The 18,926-nt window shown below is 40.0% G+C and overlaps 1 protein-coding gene across 2 annotated transcripts in view; it reads left to right on the plus strand.

Annotated features, from left to right (window-relative positions):
• ACER3 (alkaline ceramidase 3) overlaps window positions 1-9,652 on the plus strand; it is a 187,643-nt gene extending 177,991 nt beyond the window's left edge. Inside the window, exons 9-11 of one of the 2 annotated variants that reach the window (XM_022593886.3) lie at window positions 650-754; window positions 5,601-5,646; window positions 6,179-9,652. In XM_022593886.3, coding sequence (XP_022449594.2) covers window positions 650-754; window positions 5,601-5,646; window positions 6,179-6,232 — 205 coding nt within the window. In that variant the 3' untranslated portion in view covers window positions 6,233-9,652. The remainder of the gene's footprint in view (window positions 1-649; window positions 755-5,600; window positions 5,647-6,178) is intronic. The other variant, XM_089915337.1, reaches the window with a different exon arrangement.
• Window positions 9,653-18,926: the final 9,274 nt, after the last annotated feature.

The following is an 18,926-nucleotide window of genomic DNA, read 5'->3' on the forward strand; positions in this document are numbered from 1 at the left end:
GCAAAGATTATAAAGCCACCTCAAAGACTCACTATGAAGTGAAATAATATTATAAATACAAAAAGACTTTATAGACTGTTTGGTGCTCTTCTGAAATGATGGTTGTACATAGGGCATAGAAAAAGCTCGTGTCTAGTTTCTTGAGTGAATAGCTAAGTTGACCAGTGTTTCCCAAAGTGTTTTTCCAGGAAACACTTGTTCTGTAAGGTGTTAATAAGATATTACCTGAAAGAAGGGTTCCATGTATTAGTAGGTTACATAAGGTGTTAATAAGATATTACCTGAAAGAAGGGTTCCATGTATTAGTAGGTTACCTGAAAAAAATGAAGATAACCTGTTTAGTTATGGTAGGACTTTTTAAAGCCTATAATTTGTTAATATGCATTACAAGTCTCCAAGAGGGCAATAACCTATGTACTGTTTCCTACATTTATTTTGACCAAAGAGTCATTTCTTCATGGAACTTCTGCTAGGAATACTGTTCCTCATAATACACTTTGGAAAACAATACAGCAGACATAAGGAAATTAAATAATTGCCATGTTTGAGAATGACATTTCAAAATTTCAAAATGCTCTAAGACTGTCAGCATTAGTTGTTAAATATAAAAAATAATTGACATGCATATTTTCCCCCCCTCTCCACACAGGAACTTTCGAAAGAAGGTGCCACCTATCATAGCTGTTACCACACAGTTTCATGCATGGTGGCATATTTTAACTGGCCTTGGCTCTTATCTTCACATCCTTTTCAGGTAGGAAATAGACTTTTTTAGCCTAGTATTGGAGTGTTTCTTTCTTTACTCTTCAAATACAACGGTGTCACAGACGGAATCAGAAACTTATGTTCCAACTTTGCCTCTGCCACCGGGTGATCTTAAGCAAGTCGCTTACTCTCTCTGAAGCTGTTTTCTCATCTTTAAAGGGTGACAGCTCTAGTAACTGACCTCTGGCACATGATCTACATTTTAAGTAGATCATTCATCTCCTTTTTTAGTGCAAGTAGGATATAAACATTTCCATTTCTTGTTGATCATCGTATCTTTGTTTATAGAGAACAAATTTAAGGGGAAAAAAGCAGCCAGATCCCCCGAGTAGGGACTGGGAAAGCACGAGTATCTGAAGTCCCCAACTTAATTTGTCTCCTTCCCTGAAATAAATTGGTTGCCACTTTTCTTTCCTTGTTCCCCTAATAAAGAACTTGTTGGGGCTTCCCTGGTGGCGCAGTAGTTAAGAATCTGCCTACCAATGCAAGGGTCATGGGTTCAAGTCCTGGTCCAGGAAGATCCCACATGCAGCAGAGCAACTAAGCCTGTGCGCCACAACTACTGAGCCCACGCGCCACAACTACTGAGCCCACACGCCACAACTACTGAAGACCACGTGCCTAGAGCCCATGGTCCGCAACAGGAGAAGCCCATGCACTGCAGTGAGGAGTGGCCCCCACTCACCTCAACTAGAGAAAAGCCCGCACACAGCAATGAAGACCCAACACAGCCAAAAAATAAATAAAATAAATAAATTCAAGAATTTGTTGGAGGTCAGCCATTTATAGCAAAAATGGAATCAGAATTCTCTCTGATCACCCTGCTCAAATAATACGTCTGTATCACTCTTTCCCCTTAGCAAGCCTTATTTTTCTTCACGGCATTTATAACCAGTCATGTGTTAACTTGTTTACCTCCCCCAACTAGACTGTAAGTTTCTTGAGAGCGAGGACTTTATCTTATTCACTGCTACTCTCCCAAGTGTTTAAATCAATGCCTGTCACATAGTAAGCACTCAGTATATATTGTTAAATGATTTAATGAATGAATGTGTACATATTGATCTCTTTACCAGGGGATCAGTCTATGTTTAATCTCAAATTCATCTCAAGAATTGAGAGAGCCGAAATATTTATGGAAAGGGGAAGAAAATTTTCCTTTGAACCAATGTGAAAATTTACTCTAGTGAAATTTTTAGAATACCTTTTAAAACATTTGCATCTCACCTGTCTAGAGATCAGCTTATTTAGGCAACCTGAATTTAACTACTTGAGAATGATATAAAAAGAACTTCTGGGCAACCAAATAAAGATCACTGAATTCATACTGTGAAGATCTCAAGGTTATTAATTATGGAAGAGTTCTTTAAACTCTGGCTCTAAGTATAATTATTTTATTTTTTGCTACTTCTTACTGCATTGAATATTTGGATTCTCAGCCCATAGAATATTAGAAATAACTATTTAAGAGGGAGGGTTATGGGAGGAAATGCTTGGGGAAACTGGCAAATGATAGAAAAGGAGAAACAAAAATAACTATAAAGCAAACCCAAGAATTAAAAACTTGGCACTTTAACACTGCCTACGAAGTCCCAAGGACATAACTGCAGTGTAATATAATACAGCAATGAATACTTCTTGCCTGACAGATGGCTTGCCTCAGAGGGAGCATCTCTAGAGAACCAGGTGGAAGCAGTGGGGCCTTTTATAACCTAGTCTCAACTCAAATTGTATCACTCTCACAATACTCCATTGGTCAAAGTCATAGAGTCTGTCTCTTGACAGGAGGAGTATTGAAGAATTTGGGGACTCCAAACTCATGTCTGAAAAGGAGGCACTGTTCAGCTGGAGCTGGTATCTGAGCTCAGAGGAAAGTCCCTATGGGGCTGAGACCCAGGACTCTTAAGAAGTGTACTTCTGGGCTTCTTTGGTGGCACAGTGGTTAAGAACCCACCTGTCAATGCAGGGGACACGGGTTCAAGCCCTGGTCTGGGAAGATCCCATATGCCATGGAGCAGCTAAGCCCGCGCGCCACAGCTACTGAGCCAGCACTCTAGAGCTCGCGGGCCACAACTGCTGAGCCTGCGTGCCCCAACTGCTGAAGCCCACGTGCCTAGAGCCCATGCTCCACAACAAGAGAAGCCACCGCAATGAGAAGCCCATGCACCGCAACGAAGAGTAGCCCCCACTTGCCACAACTAGAGAAAGCCCACATGCAGCAGCAAAGACCCAATGCAGCCAAAAATAAATAAATGTATTAAAATAATGGTACTGCTGCTACAGGAAAAAACTGTTGCTGCCACAGTGATGGAGTGTTGTTAGGATGCTCTTCACAAGAACCACAAGCCAGTGGCCCTCATAAAAATGAAACAAAAATGAAAAGTCCTTTCTTTCTCCTCCAGCTTTTCAGTCTCTCTCAAATGCCCTAATTAGCAGAGCCTCTTAGGGAGCATCTGGCAAGACAGGAATGTAGTTTGTAGTCTCATCTCCTTCATCACAAACAGGATGGAATATAGAAGAGTGGATTTGGAGCTGAGATACATTAACTTAACAGCTGACCCATCTGGTGAGACTAAAAGAGAAAAGGGGAAAAGCATAAATAACCAGTATCAGTAATGTAACAAGAAACATCACCACAGATGCTGCAAATATAAGGATAAGGAGGTATTTTTAACAACTTTGTATGATAGGTACTTTTGTTTATGTTTGAAATTTTCCACAATAAAAAGTTTGAGTTTTCAGCTCATAGCCTCATCTGGGCTTGATATATATTATTCCTTTAATACTCACGATGGTCCTGTTTTACACTTGAGGAAAGACAGGCTCAGAGAAGTCAGGTGCCTCACACATGATCTTAGTGTTATTGCCTGGATTTGAACCCAGAGTTTTCTGTCTCCCCAGACCAATCAAGACCTTAGAAATCAACTAATATAACTTCTTAATTTGATGGTGAAGGAAACTGGGGCCCAGAGAGAAGTGACACTCAAGGTCACTGGCTAGTTGGAGTAGAATATATTGGATAATGATTAGACAGCACCTGAACTCAAATCCTGCTTCTAGCATTTACTAGCTGTAGCACCTTGAATGAAATATTTGACCTTTTTTGAGACTTTCTCATATGCAAAACAGGAATAATAATACCTACCTAGTAGGGTAGTTTAAGAATGAAGTGTGTATAAAGCTCTGGGTCCAGTGCTTGCCCCCATGCTGTAGGTACTTAACAAATAGTTGGGAGCGGTGGAGGTGACAGCAAGGGTTGGAACCCAGGGCTTCTCTGCCCCAGTCCAGGACTCTTCACTAAAGAGAAGAGAAAACATGGCAACTTTCTTTTAGAGATTAACATCTGAAAAATTGTCAGAGTAAGATTATATTCTAAGACAGTAAAGTATTCATAATATATGATGCTTCTCTTTACAGTTCCAGGTTTGGGTACATTAGAATGGCATCATAGCCACACTAAGTTACTCAAATTCAAACATACGTGCTCTTTTTCATTCTCTTATTTAAAGGAGAAAAGTTTTCATGCTATACAGTTATGTTTTGCATACGTACTTATACCATATATTACTATTCAAATACAGTTAAATCGTGTACTATATATAAACTATGTATGCTGTTAAGTTATGGACAGTTTAATAAATTTTTCAGAGATAAATTTAACTTTATTTTTGCTGTACGGACTGATATATTAGAATCTGATCTCATCTTTATTTTTTTTTAATAAATTTATTTATTTATTTTTGGCTGCATTGGGTCTTCATTGCTGCACACGGGCTTTCTCTAGTTGCGGCGAGCGGGGGCTACTGTTCGTTGTGGTGCACAGGCTTTTCATTGCAGTGGCTTCTCTTGTTGCAGAGCACGGGCTCTAGGTGCGCAGGCTTCAGTAGTTGTGGCTTGCAGGCTCTAGAGTGCAGGCTCAGTAGTTGTGGCGCACGGGCTTAGTTGCTCCGCGGCATGTGGGTTCTTCCCGGACCAGGGCTTGACCCCGTGTCCCCTGCATTGGCAGGCAGATTCTTAACCACTGTGCCACCAGGGACGCCCAGAATCTGATCTCATCTTTAGAGGTGACTCATTTTAAAGGATTCTCTGAAGAAGTGATACCTTCCTGGTTATTTCATACCTGTATTGTAATCCTGATAGAGCTGGTATAACCGTTTCTAAAATATTCTAGGAATACACTACCTTAATTCTTACTACCATATATCTTCAGAGATGAAACTGGCAATCATGTCATGAATCACTTCAAGCACGAGCAGAATGCTCCCTACTAAACTACAAACATCCTGAGGTTACAGTCTGAGAGCTGATCATTTCTGTCTTCCTTAGGATCTTGCCAACTGTTCTGCATAGAGTAGGTCCTCAAAAAACGGTTGCTAAATGAACAAAGTTTATTTGTCAGTGTTGCTTTTTCTTTGTATATACAGAGGCACTGTGGTTAAATGTGTCAGTAAGCCAGTTTGCGTGAATTTAAAAACTTGTCTGAACTTATTTACAAAACAGAAATAGACTCACAGACATAGAAAACAAACTTGTGGTTCCCAAAGGGGAAAGGGGGTGGGGAGGGAGGGATAAATTAGGAGTTTGGGATTAATAGATACACACTACTATAAATAAAATAGATGAACAACAAGGATCTACTATATAGCACAGGGAACTATATTCAATATCTTGTAATAACCTATAATGGAAAATAATCTGAAAAAGAATATATATATATATATATATATATCTGAATCACTTTGCTGTACACCTGAAACTAACACAGAATTGTAAATCAACTATACTTGAATTTTTAAAAAATTTGAAAAGCTTTCCCCCCTCCCCTTTTCTTTCAGTTTATATACAAGAACACTTTACCTGAGATACAGGCCAAAGGTGAAGGTAAGTCCACTTCCTAGGGTGTGTGTGTGTGTGTGTGTGTGTGTGTGTGTGTGTGTGGAGGACAGAGGTAATGGGAGGATGGGATGGAGGTGGAAGAAGGGGGTGGGGTGGAGATGTAGCAGAGAGAGAGTACAGGCTTTGGGACCAGATGCTCTTGGATCTTAAGTCTTCCACTTACTGCTCTATGACCTTGGGCAAGTCTCTTTTCTTTAAGCCTTAGTTTCTTCAGTAGTAAAATGGAGCTGTTAATAGCTACATTGTAGAGTTATTTTAAAGATCTGAGATGATTTAAATGCCCAGCTCTATGCTTGACAAAGTAGATGCTTAATATATTTAAATAAATTAAATAAAAATAGTTTCTGAGATCTGGTGTAGACCTACAAAGAATATGCTCTGCTCAGGTTATTAATACCAGGGCAACCACTAGCAAACCACTGTAGTCATAGCCCATGGGTTCTTTTTCATCCTTTTTCAAGGATAACATGGAACAATTTTATCTTCTTTCATTTTGTCCTAACTTGTTTCCAAACAGTTTCTCTTCGGAATCTGGCCGGTGATCCTGTTTGAGCCTCTCAGGAAGCAGTGATGAATTATTTCACCAGTAAAACAAAATAGCACGTACCATAGGCCGGGTCAAATGATTAAGGAAATCTTTAGAGATCTACACGTTCAAATATATCATGACCATCGCAGCAAAGGAGTGACTTTCTGACTAATGCTGCCAGCCATACAGAGAATGAGGAATGGGGCTTGTTGGATGTTTAGCTTGTGTCTTTATCTCATTTGTCTTCCCCCTCCTCACCATCACTCTTAAGATGTTTCAAAAGAAACAGACATGATGTGTATGTATATACTCGAATGCTGGAAATATTGGGCTTTTCTTAACAGGTTAACAGTTTGTGCTGATCATAGGAAATTAACCTTTTTCTCTTTTTTGACAAGGCTTGCATGTGAATTAAACTTTTCTTAATATTTGATTAAATAATGAAAACAGTCAGCTAAGGACTGGCAAAACCCCATATCCAGATGGCCAGCTATGAGGCAGCACTTAGCTATTTCAGCCTTGATTTATATTTTTGTCATAGTAACCTCATGGATGGTTTCCCAAGGTAAAAAAAAAAAAAAGAAAAAAGAACTATCTGTGGGATTCTGGTAGTTCTTCATTGTCTGCCTCTGTGCTGGTCCGAGTGTTATAAGCAAGCTCAGACCTGCCACTGGGTTCTATACTTGTCATATTCCAGATTTGCGGTGGGCTCTGGGATGTCGTTTGTGGTCACAGCCCGGCAGGGTGGGTGGGTCATCTTGTAACCTTTATGAAGGTCACCAGGACACCTGTAGAATGTTCCACCTCCACCCAGTTAAAGGTGGTTGCTCCGTTTCCTTTGATCTTTGCAGATCTTTAAGTTGTCACTGTTTTTTATGGCTAGGCAAACATGATTGGTGGGCAAACATATTTCATCCTCCTAGAATAACTCATTTGAAGTTACCAGTAAATGTCGTTATACTCTGACTTTTAAAATTATGCAATATTTTCCAGTTTTCAGAGAGGCCATGGTTATGCCCAGGGGAATGTGTTGGGTGAACTAGAGCTAAAATGATCAGGATCTTATGTACATAAAGCTTATTAGAATACCTGCTCCTTCATTTTGTTGAAGGAAAGAAATATAAGGGTTGAAAACAGCTCTAACTTACTTGAACTTGTAACAGAACTACCAAAAATTAAAGTGCTAAGACATGGCAGTGAAATCTCATTGTAAGGCAGCTAGTTCTAATGTGGATTTGAATGTATAACAAATTGAATCACTCTTCACAAACATAACACCTGCCTGGAATAAAAACCTGATTTGACCCCTTTGCTCATATATCACCATATTTGTAGCTCTGTACCATTTAGCATTTTTACAACTTTTCCCTGCTTATACATTATTATAAAATCCAGATTGTTTTTACTACATGGTGTCATTACCCCAGACTAAATTCTGAGCTACAGCTTCCAAAGGAAAGTCACTTTTTTTTTAAGCAAAGGTATAAGACACTTCTGTTGTTTTTCTAGTATTCAGTAAGAAGCCTTGGTACAAATTTAAAACGAATACAGATTTTGTTGTTTTTCTTCACTTGCTGGCCTTAGTTTTAGTCCAGGTACTCTTTTCCTTACTTTAGCATGCCAACATGCCATTAGGCAGATACTTCCCACCTGCTTTTATGATCCTCCAGCAAGAAAAACACTTGCCAAAATATAAATCTAAAAGAACTTTGGTTGTGCCTTAGGAAAATATAAACTAAACAGTTCCAACACAAGCCTGTAAGACTGTTGTTTATTTTGCCACAAGATTCTGGTGTCTGGCTACATTCGTGTGCAACTACGTAGGCTGTCAGTCATCTAACAATTTTTAATGAGTTCATTTGTTTCACACCATTGTCGTTTTTGTACTTTTCACTAAGAAATACTTCTGTACAAAGAACCTGTATAAAAACAAAGGTACATCCTTCCTAACAATGCTAAACGCTGTGAGGCTAAGGTTCTGCAGTATTAAGGTCAGATTAAGGGTACAGAGAGCATGCCCTGACACTGAGGCCCTTTAGAGCAGTTTGTTGAATGAGCAGTTCAGCCACTGCCACCTGTAGTTTCTTATTGAATAAAGCTGTCCAGCACCTTAGAGACTTGTAACACTGTGGCCAAGTCTTCAAAGACCCTTGTTTCTGTTGTAAAAACAAACGGCATGAAACTGCTCAGCAAATAAGTTTTAGAAGGGTTGAGCAGAAAGCAGAGACTAAATCCAGGCTCTTTAATTTTCCAAGTTAGTTTTTGTCTCACACATGGCTCCCTTTTTAGCAACCTAAGTATTAGCACCCTCAAGACTTTGTATCTGTGCCATATCAAGTATTGTGGAAATACTGGGGACCTTTAGGATATTGCTAAATTGTCTTTATTTCAATATGGCTTAATTTTTTTCCCTTCTAGGACTCTGGGTTGTATTATTACAGGGTTGGGTTATTACCATTCCCCCACACACACACTTTATTTTCTTGAGAGAGTCGCTGTTAACTAGAGTGTACAAAAAAACCTGTTTCCTTTTGAGCAGATGGTGGCTTGTGTGCATATCAACTGATGTGAAAGGTGCTCGTCTCTGAGCCCTATAGCAAATTGTATTCTAGAAGACATTAGTACTTTATGAGGATGTGAAAGAAGCAGTTAGCTTGCACATTTTATTGTACTACCTATGCTGCCATTTTCACTCCAGAAAATTGAGAGCAGTTTGACTCTTTTTAAGGAAAAACTAGGTGAAAGGTGGTTGTGTTCATCTGATTGGTCACTCTACCTGCCTACCCCTTCACACCTTGGTGCTTTCATGAAACATTGCCACTCCTGAAGTGATCTCTTTTATCCTTGTGATATTATATAAATTAATGATGAACAGGAGAAACATTTGTTTGTGAATAATCCACAAATAAGACCCCCCAAATAGTGGTATTTGGTTTAGAATTAGATATTATGGTTTAACCTCAGTGCAAAATTTCCAGGACTGGGCTTTCCTTACACCAAGAGGGTTTTTCATATACCAAGGAGAGGAAGAGGTGTGAGTCAAAGAAAATCAAGAGACCAAAAACTTCAGGTACACGATGCATGAAAATCTTTAAATGCCTGAAAAAAATTAAGTTCTGTTTTAATGCCAACACCCTCAGAGTTTAACCAATGTCCCTAGAGGTGACTAATAATTTAGTTCAAGGGTTTCTTATGAGTCCGATGGGTTGCATATTACTTTGCTCTTGAAAAAAAATCATCTGTTGCTAAGTTTAACAGTTTTAGCTCTCCACATTTACATGACAGAAAAAATTATTCTAGCCCTGTGGTTTATGACGTGCTATTGGATAAGTGTTTATGTAAAACTGATGTTTCAAAGAGAACCAGTTCTAATTGGAATTTGCAACTACGTGGCAATTTGCAGATCTACCTCTGTCTTACATTGTGCATCATATCAATACCATAATATAATTAGTTTGATCACTTTGTCTTATTTTTCAATGTCTAAAATTACGCTTACTCACCATGCTGTAAACATTTGGAAGTAATGACTGAAATTTGGCTAAGTGTCCGTTGTGCAGGGGACAGGAAGTGAAAAAAAAGGAACCGTCAAGACCCATCTGAATGGAAAATTTCAGTGCTGTTTTTTAAACTCCTGCACTTCCTTTAAGAATAAGGAAACGTTTATGTCTAATTGGAGTTGCTGGCTGGCGAAAAGCTGCCAGTGTTCCTGAGGTTTATGGGAGCGTGCCACTGTACTTAATGGGGGAAGCCTCTCCTCTACCCTCTTAGATTCAGTTGTTGAGGCCTGTGAAATAAACTGACAAAGGACAGATTAGCAAGAGAAAGGGCAGATTTTTATTTACATATGTAAATGTAAATTCAGAGAAAAATGTAACTTGAGGCAGAATTTACAGCTTATATACCATCTTAATAAGAGAAGGGGACATCGAGAAAGGGCACTTAAGGGAAAACAAATGACTTTTAGGAAAGATAAATGGGCCCTTAGGAGAATAGGTAGGAGAAAAGATAGTTCTATGACAGTGTCTTTTTAGGTGTGGCACTGAAACTCCCAGGAGAGGATTTGACAGTTGAGTCCTTTAGGGAGGTTCTGCTTTTAGTCAGATAAAGGGAATTCAGGAAAAAAGCCTCTTCCTGCATCTGTTGATTCTCAAATGCATTCAGCTCGAAATGCTTTTTATGCCACAGCGGTGTATTCTGGACCCTTTTATTTCCCCTGTCTAAAACTTTCCAAGAAGTTTCACAGACCAGAAGCCAAGTTGGTGGCTGTAGAGAGAAGATTCAGGTTAGAAGTTAGGAGAGAAGAGATCTGCAAAGGGAAGGAAGGCATAGATGTATGGAGAAACACAAGGAAAAGCAAAAATTAATAGTTGGAGCAGATTATATAGACTCAGTTTTTGAGTACAGAGGGCAGTCAATCCAAAGGATTTCTAGATGTTGGTCTTAAGGCATCTTTATTTAAACAGTGGAGTCAGGATAGTAGTGGCAGTCTCACACACGTGGTTATTTCCCAGAGCTCAAAGGACCATGTTCTGGTGAACTTCCTGAGTGGCCCAAACTGTAGTGGTGGTAAATCCCTTAAAGTTACATCCAGCTTCAGCTTGCAGGGCTTCAGGAAAAGGGCAGTTTTTGTTCTTAGTAATGCCAAGTCAGAAGGATGGTAGAAAATTGGAAATGTTAATTAGTGACAAAATGCGCAAGATGGCAGGATCCGGCTTACAAAGAGGTGAAAATAGCTCAAGGAGAATGAACAGGACTAGAATCTGATAATCCACATGGGTATATTATACTTTTCCATTGAAACATAAAATTTGTCTTTATAATCACCCTAGTTTTGTCAAAGATAATCAAGGTAAGACGGTTTTTGTTTGCAAAACGAGTCTAGTCTCATCAAACTTGGCCTGATTGTTTATATAAGTGCCATGAAAATAGTAATTGATGACATAGGCCTTTTGAATTTTTATTAGGAATCCCAGATTGGACTTTTAAATTCCTCGAGTCTAGTAAGCCAAGCTGAGAACTTGCCATCAGACTTCCCTTGCATGCCTTCACATTTGGATGAATCCCTCCTTCTCCAGGTCCCCAAAATATCCTTAGCTTTCTGGTCCTGCCAGGAAGTGGCCTTCCTAACTCACCCGTAAGGCTGGGACCCCTGTAACCCAGGCACTAGGCAGCTTTCCAGGAGGGCTTTGTAAGCACTGGCTCCTTAAAGTCAGCCTTATTAATTCCTTAAAACTGGTCATATCTATGCACATAATCCTCAAATATGACATTCCAGTCAAAGCCTTGGTAATATAATCAGTGTTTCCAGTTGTGTCCTGTTACAGGGAGAACAAATTCTTATTGAACTTGTTCAAATAACTATATTGCCATGGAAATAAGTATTCAATAAGAGTTTTTTCCAAATTTTGGAGAGTTCAGACAGGGAGAAAAGATAAATGCTTCATTTTTGTTTACAAAGATATGATCTGCTAAATTGCTGTAAGTGCTAGATAGCTTAAGAGAAAAGGCATTCCTTAAGTCCAGAAAATAGAACATTAAAGAACCAGTAATAAGGGACTTCCCTGGTGGCACAGTGGTTAAGACTCCACACTCCCAATGCAGGGGGGGCCGGGTTCCATCCCTGGCCAGGGAACTAGCCAGGACTAAGGAGCCTCAACTAAGGAGGCTGCCTGCTGCAACTAAGGAACCCGCCTGCTACAACTAGGACCCGGCACAACCAAATAAATAAATAAATATATATATATATATATATATATATATATATATATATATATTTAAAAAATGAAGAACCAGCAATATTCCAAGCAAAAGTCATAGAAGGAATCATAATCATTCTTCATCGCTCTACTCAGTCCCATGTGATAAATTCAGGTCTTTCTTGATTTCGTTTAGCAATTTCATGAACCCATGAGCTTCTCCGTTAGTTCTGGAAATCCTTATTAAGTCCAGTGGTGTGATCTTAAAGTTATGTAAGCCTGTACCTCAGGGTACCTGTTACAGTCTTTTCCATGGATCTCTGAGAAGATCTTGAAAATGAAGCCTGTAGCTGATTACAAGAGTTTTCAGGAAGGCTTCAGAGTAAAACAATATCTGTGAATGACGAAAAGCTTAAAATGGCTATGGTTAAAGGTCTGATGAGTTCATTAAAATGTAGTTGGAAAGGAAATTTGGTTGACTCTGTGACATTCAGCATTTCAAGATAAATGGAGTTATGATATACCAGGACATATCATGGACAGCTATGACATTAACAAACTTCTAGAAATTTCATACAGTTTCTGAAATACTTACATTAATAACACATACCCATGGAACTATAATCTAGGGAAGGTTAAGCATCACTTATTTGACAATGCTTGCCATGCAATTTAACATATCAAATAAACCTAATTAGTTTAACACCTCTCTTTTTACGAAGTGAGAGAACAAATCCTTTGAGGTTTTCCAGGGGCCCTCTGGGAAATCTCAAAGTCAGAGGTCAAGAAGACTTCATTTAGAATTTGATTTGGAGAAGTTGTTAAAAGGTTTGAACGCTTAATTAAATAATATTATAGGTCACTGTGAAAAAATACTTACCTTTGTAACCAAAGTGACAGTAATTGCTTTGTCTCATTAAATACAGACCAATAATCCAAGAAACTCTGTCCTTTTAACAGGGAATTTCAACCTCTAGTTTTGCATTTGTACACTATTGAGCTCTTCGTCTGTGTGTGTGTGTGTGTGTGTGTGTGTGTGTGTGTGGTGAAGGCAAGTACAGCATTTATTGCAGGCACCAAGCAAGGAGATCAGGCAGTTCATTGAGCTCAGCATTTTAAAATTATAAATAAATGCATTCAGTCTTAGCCAGCTTGACCACATGAATAAGATATTCTCCCCGCCCCCATTCCCTTCTCTACCTCTCCTCCTCCCCCCACCATCTGCAGACCCTTTACAACTTTCTATACCCATTCAGGTTTTTGTCTTTACTTTCCTCTTTCTCATTCTGGTAAACCATTTGACAACCTCTAAGCAGCTACTTTAGGACAAAATTACTCTCCTTTTTTCCTTAACAAAAACACATCCTTCATTTCTTTCAGACCTTTCAAGATTGCTTTCCTTCTTTATTGTTTCTAGTATTTTTATGTATATTGATTAGAATTCTTAACCCTTAGTAATCTTAATTCCCAGTGAAAATGAGGAATTAGACAATTGTTAACTGTCAGATCAGAATTCTGTAGTAGATTAACAAATTTATGAATACACCACCTCAATTTATAGAAGCATATGTTTCTTTTTTTTTCTTAATTAATTAATTTACTTAGTTTTGTCTGAGTTGGATCTTCGTTGCTGCACATGGGGCTTTCTCTAGTTGCAGCGAGCGGGGGCTACTCTTCATTATGGTGCACAGGTTTCTCATTGTGGTGGCTTCTCTTGTTGCAGAGCACAGGATCTAGGCATGCAGGCTTCAGTAGTTGTGGCGCACGTGCTTGGTAGTTGTGGCTTGCGGGCTCTAGAGTGCAGGCTCAGTAGTTGTGGCACACAGGCTTAGTTGCTCCGCGGCATGTGGGATCTTCCCAGACCAGGGCTCGAACCTGTGTCCCCTGCATTGGCAGGTGGATTCTTAACCACTGTGCCACCAGGGAAGTCCCAGCATATGTTTCTTTATAGTACAGTTTTTGAATGTGGTAAAAGGACATGTTTATCAACAAACCCAAACATGTTTAGTCCCTCTGTAAAAATAAGTCAAAAGTAGATAAATTTATGCTTCGTAATTAATGTTTCAGTATTTTATCTTTTTTTTCAGTATTTTATCTTATTTGGACATTACCTAGACCCAGATAAAGACACTTCTTCACTTGAAATTCACACTGAAGATAAAACTCTAGCTTTAGACCATAACCTTTCACCTTGGGTAATGAAACCTTGACATATTTGAGGGAAAGGTGGAAAACAAAGGTGGCAATCAGAGCAGCTAAGGAGAAGACAGATCACTAAGGAATTTAAGCGGTATTGTTACCTACAGAATTTCTGCTGTTGTTGACACACATTTGGAATAAGCAGACTGACCGCCATCTTTACACACTTTAAATATCTGGTATTGTTTCACAAGACCTTCATTATCATTAAATCAGCAAATTGCTCCCTGTTTTGGTTGGTAGCTAGCATAGAAAATGATCACAAGAATATTTCCTACTAGAAAACCCTAAAACCCACTCGATTACAGGCCTGCAAGTGACCTAAAATTGTCCCACTCTGTTTAGCTCAGCAGCTGTCAATATTACAGCACCAATCACAGGTCACACTTTGCTCTCAGTTCCTTTTTAACCCTTATTACGAGACCTGCTTCATGGCTTTTAAGGAGCACAGTGTTGCAGTGTGCACCAGATTTAGTCATTGGTAATTTAAATATTTACGAAAATGTCATAAAGCTTCTGAAACTTCTCTGGCAAATGTCAGATCTGCATATCATCACTTTTAAATCGAGTGTGCAGAAGTAACTCTAAGGTTGCAGCAGAGCACATTTATTAGAGAAATCTTTAAGCACAGAAATATGGTTCCCTACAAATATTCATCCTGACGTCATCTGCACCTAAAAGAAAACGATGAAAGTTCTATGATATCCAATGGCTCTGGACCAGGGGTTGGTGAACTACAGGCCACAGACGAAATCCAGTCTGCGGTTGTATGGCCTGCAAAGTAAGAATGATCTTTACACTTTAAAAGCATTGTTGAAACATACAGTAATAAGGAGAGGAGGGGGCTTCCCTGGTGGCGCAGTGGTTGAGAATCTGCCTGCCAGTGCAGGGGACACGGGTTCGAGCCCTGGTCTAGGAGGATCCCATATGCCACGGAGCAACTGGGCCTGTGAGCCACAACTACTGAGCCTGCACATCTGGAGCCTGTGCTCCACAACAAGAGAGACCGCGACAGTGAGAGGCCTGCACACCGCAATGAGGAGTGGCCCCCGCTCGCTGCAACTAGAGAAAGCCCTCTCACAGAAACGAAGACCCAACACAGCCAAAAATAAATTAATTAATTTAAAAAAAAAAAAGAAGAATATGTTACAGACATGTGTGTGTCCTGCAAGGCCTCAAATGTTCACTATCTCGTTCTGGGAGTTTGCCCCCCTCCGCCATTCTCTAGACCTTCCGCAAATATGGAAGGTCGAAAGTCCTTCCCACTGCATTTCTCCATGGGGTGATTCCAGTGTGTATTTGTCAGAATGAAATATACATTTGAGACATCGCTCACTTCTTTGTTGAATGTAATCATAGGGTTTGTGTTTAAATATTTACACTATAAAGTATTTCTTCATACCAGTTTTACTAGATTGGCAACAGCCTGCTGCAAAGTGCCTAAATCTTTGGGGAAAATTACATGATTTTGTTTTCGTTATAAAGGAAATTCCATTCCCTGCTATAAAGTCCAAAAATGCTACTTGCATTCAGCTTTTGAGTTGACTTCCAGAAAGATGAGACCATTTGACCATTTTTTTCTCATGCCATGTAAAATGTGTCATGTGGTAATGTCAAGGAACTAATAAACTATCGTAGTCGTGTACACTTTTTTTTACTTTCCAAAAGGAGAAGTTCGAAATCCTTTCCACAATTAGTACTTGTTTCTTTTGGCTCTTTTAGAGCTAAATTACTTAATAGCAATTAATAAATGAATCATTTTAAGAAATAGGTATAATTTTCGTTTAATGTATTATAAGGCATTGTTTACTCTCAGGCATTTCCATACTTTGGATATCTCTGAGTCATTTATCAGTGTGACCATTAGGTAAACTTTCCAAGCTAATACAGGGTTTCCTGGTTTCATCTTGGTGCAGTTATTTGTTCTACTAGCAATTATCTAATAAACATAGGTGGTCGTGAATCTATACAAGGAACTAACCATTTTCAGGTGATCTCAGACTTGCTTATTCACTTTTTCTATTTGATTTGCCAATGCCACAGTTATTTTTCTAGAAGATAGAATTGTGTAATTTTATACACAATTCTGCTATAATCTAGGCTATATTTCAGCATTAATCACCTCGCTATAGGTGAAAGTGTTAAATGATACTGTTCTGAATGAGGCTTCTGGTAATGTTTTATCCCTGGTTTATATTTAATGTATCTGTACACTTATATAAAGGCAGGGCCACATGTTTAGCTATACAGTTTGTGCACTGCACAATGGTACCCAGTTGGGGGAGGGGGTTAGTACAGGCTGAAGCCTCACGGTATGTGCCTTGGAAGAGTTGTGTCTCACGACACACTTTTTTCCAATTTCTGAGTGAAGGGGGCTGTATAGGCCAGCAGCAATCCTGTTCATGGGAAGGATGTTTAGTAATTATGACTTTTTTTGTCATTAGTCTTAAGTGATACTGCAGTAAATTTCTACTCCAAGCCTGGGTGATTTACAAGGTTAAAAGCTAATAACTTTTCAATTAAACATTAATGATCCATAAGCACACAGCATTCTTAACTTTATGAGCTCTGGAGTAAATGCATGAACCTTCCAGCTTCACACAATGAAGGGGGACATATTGGAAACAGAAAAAACTTACTGCATAAGCCACATATGTCTAGGGTCCTATCTTTGGCAATGACCAAAGTGCCTTATAAGATGTAAAACAAATTAGAATTTCCGGGCTTCCCTGGTGGCGCAGTGGTTGAGAGTCCGCCTGCCGGTGCAGGGGACGCAGATTCATGCCCCGGTCCGGGAAGATCCCACATGCCGCGGAGCGGCTGGGCCCGTGAGCCATGGCCGCTGAGCCTGCGCGTCCGGAGCCTGTGCTCCGCAATGGGAGAGGCCACAACAGTGAGAGCCCCGCATACCGGAAAAAAAAAAATTAGAATTTCCTACAACTCACCTAGTTTTCCAAACAACAGCTTTTCAAATACTAGCTTTCCTAGCCAAGCCTGCATGAATTGAATGTTTCTCTCACTGCCGACCATATGATATTCTTCAACTAGTCCCTCTTTTGTGTGTCAAGGAGGGGCAGCCTTGCCTGGATCAACAGATAGACACTGGCAAGAGGTGAGCCAGGATCCTTGCCTGAGGACACAATTTGGACTGTGCTTTGTAAAAGGGATGACTGAAAAGGAGTTAAAGATTGCTTCAATTCCACCTCTGAAGAGTACACACTTTGCTTTTTTAAAGAACCTTGATAGATGGACTTTTTAAATATATATTTTATTTATTTATTTATTTGGCTGTGCCAGGTCTTAGTTGCGGCAGGCAGGCTCCTTAGTTGTGGCTCGTGGGCTCCTTAGTTGAGCCATGTGAACTCTCAGTTGTGCCACGCACATGGGATCTAGTTCCCTGACCAGGGACCGAACCCGGGCCCCCTGCATTGGGAGCTCAGAGTTCTTAACCACTGGACCGCCAGGGAAGTCCCAAGTACTCACTTTTCTAAAGCCATCCTGCCATACACACACCCCCAACACACACACAAAGGCACAATCATTTAGTCTATTGGATTTTTATTAGGCTTACTCTGGGATCAGCTGTGGCATGTCTGAGATACTTTTTCCCCTCTTCTTCTTTTTCTTTTTTTTTTTTTTTTTTTTTTTGCTTCAACCCTTGACTAGGATGCAGAGGGGATCTACCTGAATGAGAGAGAAGTCAGGACCTGCTTCACTTGGTAAGGTGCCCTAGCCCCCAAATAAGGCTTGATTCTCAAAGGAAAATGTGGAGAAAGCACAAAAAGAGACAGAGGATTCATTTCATGAGCCCTACTATGTGGAAACCATACGGCACTGTGCCCTCCCGTCAACAAACTGGAAAGTTGTGTCGTGATAGGTGCTAGGAGTACAGTGAATAAGACACCTTGCCCTATGGCACTTATGTAGTGTCTGACAAATAATTGTGACAGTCACGTTTGGGATGGGTGTCACAGAGAAAGGGTATAGGGAGCTCTGGGAGTGTGCACAAGGGAACCAGAGAAGGGAAGACTTCCTTGAAGATGAACAGCACGTTAAGAACTGAAGGATGAGAGGAATCAGGAAAGAAAAAAGAGGCTGGTTATCGCAGAAGAACAAGTGATGGGTTTCTGAAGAGATGAACAGGAATTAAGTCACACAGGGCTTTGAAAGCCATGTTAAGAATTTGAATTTGGAAAGCTCTTGAAAGGGTGGAGAATGGAGTAAAAGGAGGAGGGATACCAGGGAGGAGAATGTGGTAGTTCAAGTAAGAGATAATGGTGATAGAGGCACTGGAGATAGAAAATCAAATATATCTGAGTTATACAGAAAGAAGCAGGTATGGGGTGAGTTATCATCAAGTAAGTTTGGGATTTGTTGAGTTTGAAGTCAGGGCGAGATACATATCCTGGTGGAGAGCTTAAAGAGAGTAAAAAATGCGGATCTGGAGCTCAAGTGAGAGATCTGGACTAAAGATACAAATTTGAGAATCAGAAGCATACATGGCATTTGAAGCTATGTGAGTGGATGATTTATGGAAGAGGGTCTCAGACTGAGTCCTAGAAACCAGACTATATAAGGACCAGTTAGAGGAGTGTTGAAGGACATGGGCACCTCCAACCAAAGAGAGTCATCAGTCACTTGAAAAGGAAGCCTAGGGTAGAGGCCTGAGTTCTAGTTCCTCAGGGTCTATGGATGCCAGCTGCTGGGCTGGGCTCAGCTGTGGCTGTTGGCAGGGCTGGCTATGTGGTCCTTCACGAGGCCTGAGGGGTGGAGGGGAGTAACCTGACCCAGCACTGCATTGAGGCAGCAGGCGCCGAGTTGGAGCCTGTTGGCATTAG

This window comes from Delphinapterus leucas, chromosome 7, assembly GCF_059928025.1.
Source record: "Delphinapterus leucas isolate spDelLeu-1000000601 "Yukka" chromosome 7, BTC_Dleu_Yukka2, whole genome shotgun sequence".
Classification (NCBI taxonomy): Eukaryota; Metazoa; Chordata; class Mammalia; order Artiodactyla; family Monodontidae; genus Delphinapterus; species Delphinapterus leucas.